General features: G+C 41.5%; 2 protein-coding genes across 2 annotated transcripts in view; one reads left to right on the top strand and one right to left on the bottom strand.

Moving 5' to 3' along the window:
• LOC118638789 (zinc finger protein 184-like) overlaps nt 1–13,579 on the top strand; it is a 33,894-nt gene that overhangs the window by 1,720 nt on the left and 18,595 nt on the right. The window contains exons 2-4 of the mRNA XM_036274911.1: nt 905–1,031; nt 4,124–4,219; nt 6,905–8,537. Of these exons, the coding sequence (XP_036130804.1) occupies nt 905–1,031; nt 4,124–4,219; nt 6,905–8,537 (1,856 nt within the window). The remainder of the gene's footprint in view (nt 1–904; nt 1,032–4,123; nt 4,220–6,904; nt 8,538–13,579) is intronic.
• On the bottom strand, nt 5,253–6,040 carry LOC118638419 (ferritin heavy chain). Its single transcript, XM_036274228.1, has one exon. It carries the CDS (start codon nt 5,870–5,872, stop codon nt 5,321–5,323), a length of 552 nt encoding a protein of 183 aa, XP_036130121.1. The 5' UTR covers nt 5,873–6,040; the 3' UTR covers nt 5,253–5,320.

Genomic DNA, 13,579 nt, shown 5'->3' with positions numbered 1-13,579 from the left:
CCGACGTACATGCCCTTAGCGGGAACCGAACCCGGGTCTCTCTGGACCTCAGGCCGATGCTCTAACTGCTGAGCCAAACCGGCCAGGGCTAGACAGTGAGTTTTATAAGCCAATGAATGTATTCAATATAGATAAAAAGGAGCTGAGGACTTTGATGTAACTGATATAAAATAATATTGAGCCCTGACCGGTTTTCTCAGTGGTTAGAGCATTGGCCTGCGGACCAAAGAGTCCCGGGTTCAGTTCCCGCTAAGGGCATGTACCTCGGTTGCGGTTGTCCCCAGCCCTGGTTGGGGTTGTGCAGGTGGCAACCAGTGGATGTGTCTCTCTCACATTGATGTTTTTCTCTCTCTCTCCCTCCCACTCTGTCTGAAGATAAATGTAAAAATATCCTCGGGTGAGGATTAAAAATAAATAAATTTAAAAAAAAGAATGATTAATACCAGTTTTTCATCAACTCTTCCAAAAATAAATTATAATATTGAATGTCAATTGTAACGGGGAAAAAAAAGACTTGATGTGAAGCCCTCAGCATGGGGCAGGCACCTAGCAGGACCAGTGAAGCTCAGGTCATCAGTTATTACCATTACTGATATTATTATCATTACTTCCTCATTCTTATGACACCCTAGAGCCCTGTCTTTGTCTCACAATTCACATGTCATTTCCATTGTCTTGTGTCAGTTTACAATGGCTCCTGCATAGGAGGCTTCTCTTCTACACTTTTGTGTTATGTCCAATACATTGCTTACCTCCTTCTTGAGGCCAGCACAGAGCTCAGCCCTCAGGAGGTGCTTGGTGCTTTGGGCCTTGATGTCTACAGCTTTACCATGAGGCAGAGATGATCGCTGATCCCATCCAATAGCTCTAAGGCCAACTCCACCACCTCTTTTTGACTTTCCAGGTATCTGTGACCTTTGATGATGTGGCCGTGACTTTCACCCAGGAAGAATGGGGACAGCTGGACCCCGCCCAGAGGACACTGTACCAGGAGGTGATGCTGGAAAACTGCAGGCTCCTGGTGTCTCTGGGTAAGTCCTCTCTGTTGCAGTGGGGATACCTGCCACTTCCTTATTCCACTGACTGGCTCCAGACCTGGCTGATCAAGAAGGTCTCAGGAGCCCTGGTCAATGTGGCTTGGTTGGGCATCCTATCGTGCACTGAAAGGTTGTAGGCTTGATTCCCGGTCAAGGCACATGCCCGGGTGTGGGCTCCATCACCTGTAGAGGGCATGCAGGGGGCAGCCAGTTGATGTTACAATCTCACATCGATGTTTCTGTATCTCAAAAATCAATAAACTATTCTTTTTTTCCCACCTCCATCTATTCCCCAACCCTTTTCCCCTCTGGCTATCACCAAACTGTTGTCCCTGGACCTAAATGTCAGTCATGCAGAGGGTGGAAAATCCTATTTAGAGGGTGCATGGATGCTTCATCAAGGGCATTGAAAGACACCCTGAGGAAGCTGTTCCTTTATCTTTTTCTACCTCCTGATTGTTGTTGAGAGAAAATCTGGGTTCAGAGCTAAATCTTATCCCCTGCTTTCCAACTGGTGTTAGTTTTCCTTTTTCTTTTTTTTTTTATCCTCACCTGAGGACATTTTTCCATTTTTTGTTCAGATAGAGTAAGGGGGGGGGACATTGACACGAAAGGGACACGAGTGGTTGCCACCCACACAACCCAACCAGGGCCGGGGACAAACTGCAGCCGAGGTACGTGCCCTTAGTGGGAACCAAACCCGGGTCTCTCTGGACCGCAGGCCGACACTCCAACCTCTGAGCCAAACTGGCCAGGGCTTCCTTTTTCTTTTTTAATGTGTTTTCATTGATGTTAGAGAGAAAGGAAGGGAGAGAGAAACGGTGATGTCAGAAACATCTATTGGTTGCCTACAGGAGATCGAACACCCACAACCTGGACATGTGTCCTGACTGGGGATCAAACTGGAGACCTTTTGGTGCAGGGGAAAATGCTCAACCAACTGAACCACACCAGACAGGGTGTTGCTGATTTTTTACCTTTTTTTGTCCTTTATTGATTTTGGAGAGAGAGGAAGGGAGAGGGAGAGATGGAAACATTGATGAGAGAGAACATTGATTGGCCGCCTCCTGCATGCCCATCACTGGGGATCGGGCCCACAACTTGGGCATGTTCCCTGACTGGGAATCAAACCAGCGACCTCTTGGTGATGGGTCGATGCTCAGCCACTAAGCCACACCGGTCTTTTTGCTGATTTTCTTGATGTACTTATAGGTTGACTTGCCTCAAGGAAAGTGACTCTGTTTCCCATTTACCAGAGTGATATAGGACTCCCTTTTTAAAGGAATGTAATAAAAATAACTGGGTCACTTAAGAAAAGTGGTTAATAACAGTGACAGCTTGCCCAGGTCCTTGGAGTGCTGGCTGCATCTCAGGCCAGTTGCAGGCACTTCTGCTTGAGCCATTTGATTTTCCTAGCTCCGGTCCTTACCTAAGTCAGGAAAACTCGGCCACTGCAGTGAGTCACTCATACAGCTTAACTTACTCAGTTCAGAACATGCACCTTCACTTTTGAAGCTGTCCTCTGTATTTTCTTTTTTAATAGTAATCCTGTTTTTGAGAGATGTTAAAAGAGATAAACCACAGAACTTACATGCATGTATGCACGACCAATAAACATAGACAACAGAGCTGGGGATGAGGCGGCGGGGAAGGGGAGGAGGGTATCAATGGGGGAAAAATAAGAAACATCTGTAACAAAAACAAATTAATAAATAAATAAGAAAAGAAATGTTGAAGATGTTATTTGATGTTTCTGTAAATTTCCGTGTGTGACTGTGTTACCGTGTGGGATTCTCAGTTTTATTATTTTTTAGTAATTCATGAATTGCTGAAGTCTACAGTCATGAGTCTGCCCCTCCTCCAGCCTGTTCTCTGAGGGTGGATCCTCATGCTCACGTCCCTGCCTCACCACTATCGTCCACTTGGTCTCAGGCTGCTGGCCTCATGCAAGTGTGTTTGTTGTTTCTTCCCTAGCGGAGTGTTTGGGAGACAGATGTCTGGAGCCAGAATGCTGGTGTTTAATCCAACTCTGTTGCTTAAAAACTGTGTTGCCTTGGGCAAGTTACTGGACCTGTCTGTGACTTAGTGTACTTATTGGTAAAATGGGGTGATCTGGTATCTACTTCCCAGGAGTGTGGCAAGGGTAAATGGGTAAATTGTGGAAAAGGCTCAGAACAATGCCTGGTGTGATCAGGTTGTGTGCAGGTTAGCAGCTGAGGACACTGCTGCTACCACTACTGTTGTTACTCTCATCGGGACTCCCATCATCCTCTTGTGGACTCAGCACCTTCTGGTGCAGAGTTGTGTAGCTTTGTGGTAAAACAACACAGGCAACAGAGAGGGCTAGACCTGAGTTTCATGTTGGCTCCACCATTCACCGCTTCTGTTCTCTCTGCCAACTCATGTTATCTACTACAGCCTTGGTTTCTTCATCTATAAAGTGGTGTTGATCATAGTACGTACTTACTAAGGAAATCCTGAGATAGAATCCTCATTTTGTCTGTGGTCTGTAGGAAGAACAATATAAAACTTTTGCTTAGGGTCTCAAAAAAAAACCTAGATCCTGGCTGGGGTAGATCAGTTGGTGAGAGCATCGTCCCAAAACATTAAGGTGTGGGTTCCATCTCCAGTCAGGACACATGCCTGGATTGTGGGCTCTATCCCCAGTAGGGGGTGTGCAAGAGGTAGCCAATCGATATTTCTCTCTCACATTGTTGTTTCTATCTTTCTCTCCCTTCCTCTCTCTCTCTCTCCAAAATCACTAAAAACATATTTTTAAAAAATTATATAATACATTTAAATTCCTTGATACAGTTCTTTGACTATGATTATACTCTCTATATATTAGTTTTTTACTTAGTATTAGGAATAAAAATTCTGTCAGTATAGCATATCTTTGGTTTCAAGTCACATATCAACATTTTGTGTGGATGGCAGCAGCTTCCTTCTGAGTCTTGTCCACATCCTAAAGTCCCAGACTAGATTGAGAGGTTTTATTTCCTTTCACATAAATCCATATGTTTTCATAAGTGTCAAAAAAAAAAAGGTTTTTTTTTAATCCTTATGTCCTCTTTCTCCATGAATAGGGTGTCCTGTCCCCAGACCTGAGCTGATCTCTCAGCTGAAACATGGGCAGAAGCTATGGATGGTGAAGAAAGACCTCTCCCAAAGCACCTGTCCAGGTAGGAGCCAAGCTGTGGGCAAATGGAAGACCCTGCAGCTTTGAGACCTTCAGGAGACCACTATCTGTGAATCCCTGGGGAAGACTCTTGCTGTACCCTGTCTGGTGGTTTGGAAGCCATGGAGCCCTTTCACTTGTGGGCCCTCTGACCTCATGGCCTGGCTTGCTGATCACCAGCTCTGTGGCTGTAGCAAAGTTGCTCGATCTCATTGTATCTTTGTATAAGTGAAAACTAGCTTCCAGATCAGACATACTCCAGAATCTCAGTGCTCAGCATATGGAAGCTCTTTTTCTTACTCACAGCAGGGGTCCATGGGGGTCAGCAGGGAACTTGGTACCATACTCTCACTGAAGGACCAGTGTTGGTTCTGTTGTCAACATGTGACTTTCAGATTGTCCTAGTTGGCATAGGAGAATGGAGAGAGGAAGGGAGGATGTCACACCCATTCCCACAAACACCAGTTCCCCTCACATCCCACTGACAAGAACTAGGTGTTTGAATATATTTGGGTGTGGGGGGCTGGTAGGTGTGGCGAGGCTGTGTGTCCAATGAGGCGCAGAGTTTGGTGAATGGAGTCTGCTACACTTGGTTGGTCCCTGGAAAATGCTAGTAATAATGGTGTCCTTGTTGTTGGGTTGTTTGGGGGGTATATTACAAGTCTGTTAAGCTCTGGTCACTTTTCTTAAATCTTTTTTTCTGTTCCTCAGCTGTGATTCCATTCTCATATCTTCAAGTTTGCCAATTCTTCTTGTTCAAATCTTTGTGTCCCTCTTGTAAATTTATTTTACGTATTGTACTTTTATGTTTCAGAGTTCTTTTTTGTTTCTGTTTAGGTTTTCTAGATTTTTATTAATATTTCCATTATATATATATATATAATTTTCTTGACTTTTTCCATATCTTCCTTCAGTTCTTTGAACTTCTTTTTTTTTTTTTTTTTGGGTACCAAATTACTTTATTTGAAGGAATGGTACAAATGAAAAGATGTAAGTGGATGATTTGGTACAAGTTATAGAAAAGGTAAAGGTAACTCCAACATGCACGTACTGCTTTGGTGACCAGGGAAGTCACCCCCCTGGCTATGGGAAGCCAGCCTAAGGCTTAGCTCTCGTCACTGTCTCCCAGGGTGTGCTTGTCAAAGAGATACTCTGCCATGCCAGCTTCAGGGGCCCCCATTCTGCGCAAGTTGGTTACGTGGTCACCCAGTTCTTTGATGGATTTCACTTGCTCATTCAGGTAGTGAGTTTCAAGGAAGTCACACAAGTGAGGGTCATTTTTGTCAGTGGCCAGTTTGTGCAAGTCCAGTAGTGACTGATTCACATTTTTTTCCAAGTGCAATGCACACTCCATCGCATTCAGCCCATTCTCCCAGTCGTCACGGTCTGGTTTCTTGATATCCTGGAGGAAGATTCGGCCACCTCGTTGGTTCTGCAGCTTCATCAGTTTTTCAGCATGTTCCCTCTCTTCATGAGATTGGTGAAGAAAATATTTGGCAAAGTTCTTCAAAGCCACATCATCGCGGTCAAAGTAGTAAGACATGGACAGGTAGACGTAGGAAGCGTAGAGCTCCAGGTTGATCTGGCGGTTGATGGCGGCCTCCGAGTCCTGGTGGTAGTTCTGGCGCACCTGCGAGGCGGACGCGGTGGACGTCATGGCGGCGGCTAAGAGGGGCGGCTGCGCGGCGCTGGAGCGGGGCCTTGGGGAGGTCCGAGGCGCGGTGAGGAGGTGGCCGAAGGCGGTCAGGTGGCTGAGGGGGATGGGTCGAGCGCCGGGTTCCGTCCAAGCACTGTTGAAGCAGGAAACCACGGCGGCTCTCCGCGAAGACTGTCAGTTCTTTGAACTTCTTTAAGATGGTTTCTTAAATTTTTTATTATTATTTTAAGCCTACAGTACCTTGTGGTCCCAGGTGGTCTCCCATCCCCATATTTACTAGGCCTGACCTCAGCTTCCAAGATCAGGTGCTTTCAGTGTGGTATGGCTGTAGACAACATGGTTTTTTAAAAAGTCTTTGTCTGGCCCTGGCAGGTTTTCTCAGTGGTTAGAGCATCAGCCTGTGGACCGAGAGGTTGCAGGTTAGGTTTTCAGTCAAGGCCATGTACCTGGGTTGCAGGTTGATCCCCAGCCTTGGTTGGAGTCATGCAGGAGGTAATCAAACAATGTCTCTCTCCCACGTCAATGTTTCTCTCTCTGTCTCCTTCCCTCCTTTCCATTCTACCTGGAAATCAATGGAAAAATATCATTGGGTGAGGACAAAAAAAAAATCTTTGTCTAGTAGGTCTGTGTTATGTGTTTTCAGAGAGTTTTTGGAGTGTTTCCAAACATAAGCTGCCATGTCCTCAGGGATTCATTAAACTCCTAGAGTTGATGTTGACAATACATGCATGAAATATTTCCAGCCTAGTAATTTCACCTGGCTTCAGGGTTCATAGTTTTATTGGCTCTTATTTCATAAGCACAGTTGATTGGCTAGTTACCTACATGACTCAGTCTCCTGTCCTCCCTCTATCTTTTCCCAGAAGCCCAGTTCTTATCATATAGCTCAAGGTTCCAACCCTCTAATCATATAGTTAGTCTTTCTAGTGTGGCTGGGCCTTGTCTTGAGTCATCTCTTCAGCCTAAACTATGTAGGGCTTATTTTATGTTGCCATTACTAAGAGGCCCTGTTGTGTATTGGATTTTTTTCAGGTGAGAAGGAAAAACCCAAGACCACAGAACCTACTACTTGTGAGCCTGCCCTATCTGAGAGAGCCTCATTTCAGGAACAATTAATGCAAGGAGCTGAGTGTCCAGAAGACCTCCAGGTGGACCAAACCAAGGATCAGAATGGGCCGTTGGAAGTGCAAGGACAGTTGAAATCAGAGATATACCTGCAGATGGAAAAGCTTCCTAGGAAATCAAGTTCTGAACATGGCGGCTTAGGGACAGCTAATGGTGTAGGTTCAGGGGTTGTGCAGGAGCCAGCTCCTCCAGGAGGTGCTCTCCTTGACCATGACTCGTGCAGATTAGGTAAAGATCACATGATTCAGGAAGAGGAAAATATCTTTAAATGCAATGAATGTGGGAAAGTTTTTAACAAGAAACGCCTCCTTGCTCGACATGAGAGGATTCACTCTGGAGTGAAGCCCTATGAATGCACCGAGTGTGGGAAAACCTTTAGTAAGAGCACTTACCTCCTTCAACACCACATGGTCCACACAGGCGAGAAGCCATATAAATGCATGGAGTGTGGGAAGGCCTTCAACCGCAAGTCACACCTTACACAACACCAGCGGATTCATAGTGGAGAAAAGCCCTATAAGTGCAATGAATGTGGAAAGGCCTTCACCCACCGCTCCACTTTTGTCTTGCATAATAGGAGCCATACTGGAGAAAAACCCTTTGTGTGTAAAGAATGTGGAAAAGCTTTCCGAGATAGGCCAGGTTTTATTCGTCACTACATCATCCACAGTGGTGAGAATCCCTATGAGTGCTTCGAGTGTGGAAAAGTATTCAAACACAGGTCATACCTCATGTGGCACCAGCAGACTCACACTGGGGAGAAGCCCTATGAGTGCAGTGAGTGTGGGAAAGCCTTCTGTGAGAGTGCTGCCCTCATTCACCACTATGTCATCCACACTGGGGAAAAGCCCTTTGAGTGCCTCGAGTGTGGGAAGGCCTTCAACCACAGGTCGTACCTCAAGAGGCACCAGCGGATCCATACCGGGGAGAAGCCTTATGTGTGTGGTGAGTGTGGAAAGGCCTTCACCCACTGCTCCACTTTTATCTTGCATAAGAGGGCCCACACTGGAGAAAAACCTTTTGAATGCAAGGAATGTGGGAAAGCCTTTAGCAATCGGGCAGACCTCATTCGGCACTTCAGCATCCACACTGGAGAGAAGCCCTATGAGTGCAGTGAGTGTGGGAAGGCCTTTAACCGCAGGTCAGGCCTCACGAGGCACCAGCGGATTCACAGTGGAGAGAAGCCCTATGAGTGCATGGAGTGCGGGAAAACCTTCTGCTGGAGCACTAACCTCATTCGACACTCCATCATCCACACTGGAGAGAAGCCCTATGAATGCAGTGAGTGTGGCAAGGCCTTCAGTCGTAGTTCATCCCTCAGTCAGCATCAAAGGGTTCATACTGGGAGAAACCCTCTCAGTGTAACAGAAGTGGGAAGATCCTTCTCAAGTGGACAGTCCTCAGTCAACCTCCAAGAACTCCTGTTGGGGAAGGACTTTTTGAATGTAAACACTGTGGAAAATGTTTTGCCAGAAGAAACATCTTACTCAGACTCTAATCATTCATACCAAAGAGAAACCCCACAATTTTCTTCCATATGAGAGAACCTGTTGCAAGATACCAGTTGTCCTCTAATGAGTCATATTGGAAATTGACCCTGCACCGAGCCTTATTCTACATCTGAGAATTTATCCAGGAGAGAGACCCAGTGGTTATTAGGCACTTAGAAAACTTTCATCTACATCTTTCTCCTTAGTTTACACTGCAGTGTTATCTCAGGAATTTTTTCTTTGAAAAGAAGAGAGAGACTTAGAAAAGAAAATGAACTACAACCAGTTTCTTTCAGACTCCTTGCCATGCCTGTGGCGCTTTGTCATGGATTTCCTAGTTTAGTTGGCAGAAGAGTTTTGTTGGAGAGGTAAAGGACCTAGGGTCTTTATGTGTCTTGTATATACATTCATTGCTGTCCAGTGTCCAGAGACAGTCTAAGGCAGATCTGGAAACTGACTGAACGTCTTTGTTCTAAAACATTGTACTTTATAAAAAAATCCTTACCTGAGGACATGTCTCTATTGGTGAGAGAGAGAAACATCGATGTTAAGGAGAAACATTGATTGGTTGTCCCCTGAAAGTACCCTTACCAGGGATGGAACCTGCAACCTAGGTATGTGCCCTGAGTGGGAATTGAACTTGCCATCTTTAGGTGTACAGATGATGCTCCAGCCACTGGAGCCACACCAGCCAGGGCCATTGTCTCTGCTCTTAAGGAGCTTTACTTTTTTTGAGAAATAGGAAGGCTTGAACCATCAAGTACTTTTCTGTTTGAAGAGATAATAATACACATAGGAATAGTCACATTTTACTTAACACTGTTTAAGGCTTTGATTTTTAAAAAATCTTTTCATCATGTGGATTTAAAGACCTAACACTTAAACATTTTCTTGGTCCTGTACTACTGGTTTACTTGTTTGCTATAGTTATATGGTAAATTTTTTAATTGGGTAAAGTGATTCTTGTCCATATTTTTTATTTAAAACTTATTTATCACTGCTAGTTACTTTGAGTTTCTATAGAAAGTTTTAGATATGCTTGACTTTACCAAAAACAGTATCAACTTTTGATAGAAGTTGAGTTAAATTGGCAGATTAGTTTGTTGAGAATACAAAACTTTCCTGTGTTGGGTCTTCCAGTTATTTAACATGGTATGTCTCTATATTTAAGTTGTTTATTTCATTACTTTTCTCATAAATTTCAATAACAGGTCTTGTACAATTTTTATAAATCTTTGGTAGTATACAAATATAATGATTTTTGGATGTTATTTTGGCATCCTGTAAACTTGCTGAGCTGTAACCATTTATTTGATAGAATGCTTGGGATTTTTCTACATGGAAGTATAATTTGCAAATAGAGATAGTTTTATTTTTTCTTTTAAATCTGTATACCTTTTCTTTATTCTTGTTTTACTACGCTAGCTAGGATTTCCAATATAATGTTGAATACTAGTAGTGAGAAAGATATTCTTGCCTAGTTCCTCATATTAGAGGGAAAACATTCAGGTTTTCATCATTAAGTATGATGTTAGTCTTAAAGTTTTCTTCATAGAATTTAGAAGGTTTCCCATGTTCCTAATTTGCTGAGGGCTTTTTTTTTCCTCATAATTTTGATTGGGTGTTGAATTTTGTCAAATGCTTTTCCTCTATCAGTTGATATAACTATGTGGGTTGCTTTTCCCCTGTAGCCTATTGATAAGATGTTTTAAATGTTTTTCTTTCTTTTTTTATTTTTATTTTTTTCCATCACCATTTATCCCTCTCTATACCCTTTTCCACCTCTACTCCCTGCCACCCGCCCGCCCCCACCGCCATGTTTAAAATCTTGAACCAGTTTTGTATCCTTGGAATAAGTCCCACTTGGTCATGGAGTCTAATTATTTCTATATATTATTCAGTATGCTAGTATTTTTATTGAGGAAGATTTCCTTTCATGAAAGATAATAATAGTTAGGTTTTGTTTTGTTTTTCTCACTTTTATCCTCGGGCTTTGTTTTGTTTTGTTTTTGTCTATCAATGTCTGGTTTGGTTGTGTAGGTGATACTGGCCTCCCAACATGTGTTGAAAGTTGTTCCTTCTTCTGTTGTTTAGAAGACAGTGTACAGAATTGGTTTTATTTGTTCTTTTAATGTTTGGCAGCATTCTGCAGTGAATCATTTGGTCCTGGAGGTTATTCTTTTGGATGCTTTTTAATTATGTATTTATTTTATTTAATATGGATAGAACTATTTAGAGTATCTACTTCATATTAGATGAATTCTCATTGTCCTTTTCTAGGAATTATTCTATTTCAAGTAAATTTTCTTATTTGCTTCAAGTATTCCTTTATTATTTTGATGGCAGTAGAATTTGTTTATATAACCTGTTTTATTCCTGATATTGGAAATGTTTCAACTCTTTTTATCTTTGTCAGTCTTCTTAGTATTTATCAATTTTTTTTATCATTTCAAAGAACCAGCACTTTATATCTGTTCTTGTTCTGTTGCTTTTCTATTCCCAATTTCATAGATTTTTAAAAAAATTATATTGTTTTTTCTACTTGCTTTGGTTGTATTTTCCTCTAGTTTCTGGAGGTGGGAGCTTAGTTTTTTACTTCATATTATGTGTCTTATGTAAGCATTAAATTCTATAATTTTCCCTCAAGGCACTGTTTTTAGCTTCACCTCACAAGTTTTAATACATTTTATTACATTTCATTCAGTTCTAAATATTTCTTCATTTGAGACTTCCTCTCTAAACCATGGATTATTTACAAGTATGTTGTTTACTTTTTTAGTGTTTGGCATTTTTCATGCTTTCTTTTTGTTATTGATTTCTAGTTTGTTGAATGTTTGATCTGGCTGTTTAAATTTGTTGTGTTTTATTTTATGATCCATGATATAGTGTATCTTGATGAATCTCTATAAGGCTGCTTAAAAAATGTGGTTTCTACTGTTGGATGGGGCTTCTTTAAATGTCTACACAATCCTGTTGGTTGATGATGTTACTCATATTTTCTACATCCTTGTTGATTTTCTGTGTAGTATTTCTATCAATAGCTGAAAGACGGGTATTGAAGTCCGGCAGTATAATAGTGGAATTGTGTGTGTTCCTCCTTTAAGTTTTTGCTTTATGTATTTCAAAGCTTTGTTGTTTGGTGCATGCATGTTTAGGATTGCTGTGTCATGTTGGTCTGTTGACCCTTTTATCATTATATAATGCTCCTTTTTGCTCTGTTAATTTGCTTTGAAATATACTTTATCTGATACTAATAGAGTCATTAATGCATTTTTTGGTTAATGTTTGCATGGTTTATATTTTTCCATAATTTCATTTTCAACCATATCTATATCATTACTTTTGAAGTAAGTTTCTGTGACTAGCATATACTTGTATACTTGGGTCATTCTTTTTATCCATTTTACCAATTTCTGGTTTAAAATGATATGCGTAGATACCATTTAAATTAAAAATTTTTTTTATGTTAGGGGTTAAGTCTTCCCTTTTATGATTTTTGTTTTTGTTTCCTGTTTATTGTTCACCTGTTGTTGTTTTGATTTTCTGTGGGTTATTTTTAGAATTCCATTTGATTTATCTGTTTTTGAGTATATCTTTATGTATTTTAGTAATTAGTCTAGGTATTGTATTGTACATACATAACTTACCACAGCCTACAACATCAACATTTTAGCACTTTTCCATATAGAAACCTTACTTTCATTGGGTCTCTTTACATTCCCATTCTTTAATAAATTGTCAAGTATTTTCTCTTCATCCATTGAGCACCATATTGGGTGTTTTTGGTTTTGTTTTGGTTTTGGTTTCACCTTTCAAACAAATTTTACAGAACTCATGAGAAGCATAATCTGTTTGCCTTTTCTTTTTTACCCATTCCATTGTTTGTTCTTCCTGAAATCCCAAGATTTCTTCTATTAACGTTTCCTTTCTTTTTCACTAACTCCTATACTCTTCTAGGATAGGTCTTTCTGGTAACAAACGTGTTTTTTTTTTTTTTCTTCATTTAAAAATGTTTTTATGTCCCCTTCATTCCCAAAGGATATTTTTGTGGGATATAGGATTCGGGATCAGCAGTTTTCTTTCTTTTTTTTAACTTTGTTTTCTTTCATTGATTGGAGAGGGGGAGCAAAACATTGATGTGAGAGGAATGTTGATCAGTTGCCTCTGCACACATCGCAATCAGGGATTGAACCTGCACCCTGGGTATGTGCCCTGACTGGGAATTGAACCTGCCACCTCTTGGCATACAGGGTTCTTCAGCCAACTGAGCCACCCCAGCCCAGGCTCAGCAGTTTTCTTTTAGTACTTGAAAAGCATGTCATTCCCTGTTGTCCTTGGTTTCATATGAGAAATCTGCTTCCATTTCACCCATTGTTTCCTATCTGTTATGCATCTTTTCTGTCAAGCTGCTTTCAGAGTGTCTATTTTTTTTTCTTTATATACAGAGTTCAGAAGTTTGTTTAGGGTATAACCTGGCATGAAATTTGGGGTGAGGGTTATGCTGTCTGGTGTTTGCTTAGCTTTTTGAATCTGTTGGTGTAGGTCCTTTGCCAAATTTAGGAACTTTTTAATTATTAATTCTTCAAATACTTTTTTCATCCCCACACTTTCTCCTTCCTTTCAGGGACTTCAGTAACATGCATGGTAGGTATCTTGTTTTTGCCTCTCAGGTCCTTCAGGCTTCCATCTCTATTCCCCCACCCCCCAATTTATTTCTCTCTGTTGCTCAGATTGATTATAATTTCCTTCAATCTTTCTTTGAATTCACTGATTTATTTTCTTTCTCATATCTAATCTATTGAGCTCACCCAGTGAGTTTGCAGTTTGGCTTTTGAATTTTTCAATTGTTTAATTTCCACTTGGTCCTTTTATGCATCTTCTGTTTCTTTGCCTAGTTTGTAATGCCAAAGAAGGACTCCATGGAAACAGGCAAAACCGGCCCAGCAATGGTTGAGCATCGATCCGTGCACCAAAAGGTTGCCAGTTCAATTCCCAGTCAGGGCATATAGGCACATGCCCAGGTTATAGGCCCAGACCCAGTGGGGGGCATGCAGGATGCAGCCAATTTATGTTCTCTCTTCAATGTTTCTTT

This window comes from Molossus molossus, unplaced genomic scaffold (assembly GCF_014108415.1).
Source record: "Molossus molossus isolate mMolMol1 unplaced genomic scaffold, mMolMol1.p scaffold_m16_p_21, whole genome shotgun sequence".
Lineage (NCBI taxonomy): Eukaryota > Metazoa > Chordata > Mammalia > Chiroptera > Molossidae > Molossus > Molossus molossus.
This window is presented reverse-complemented; position numbering and strand designations above follow the sequence as displayed.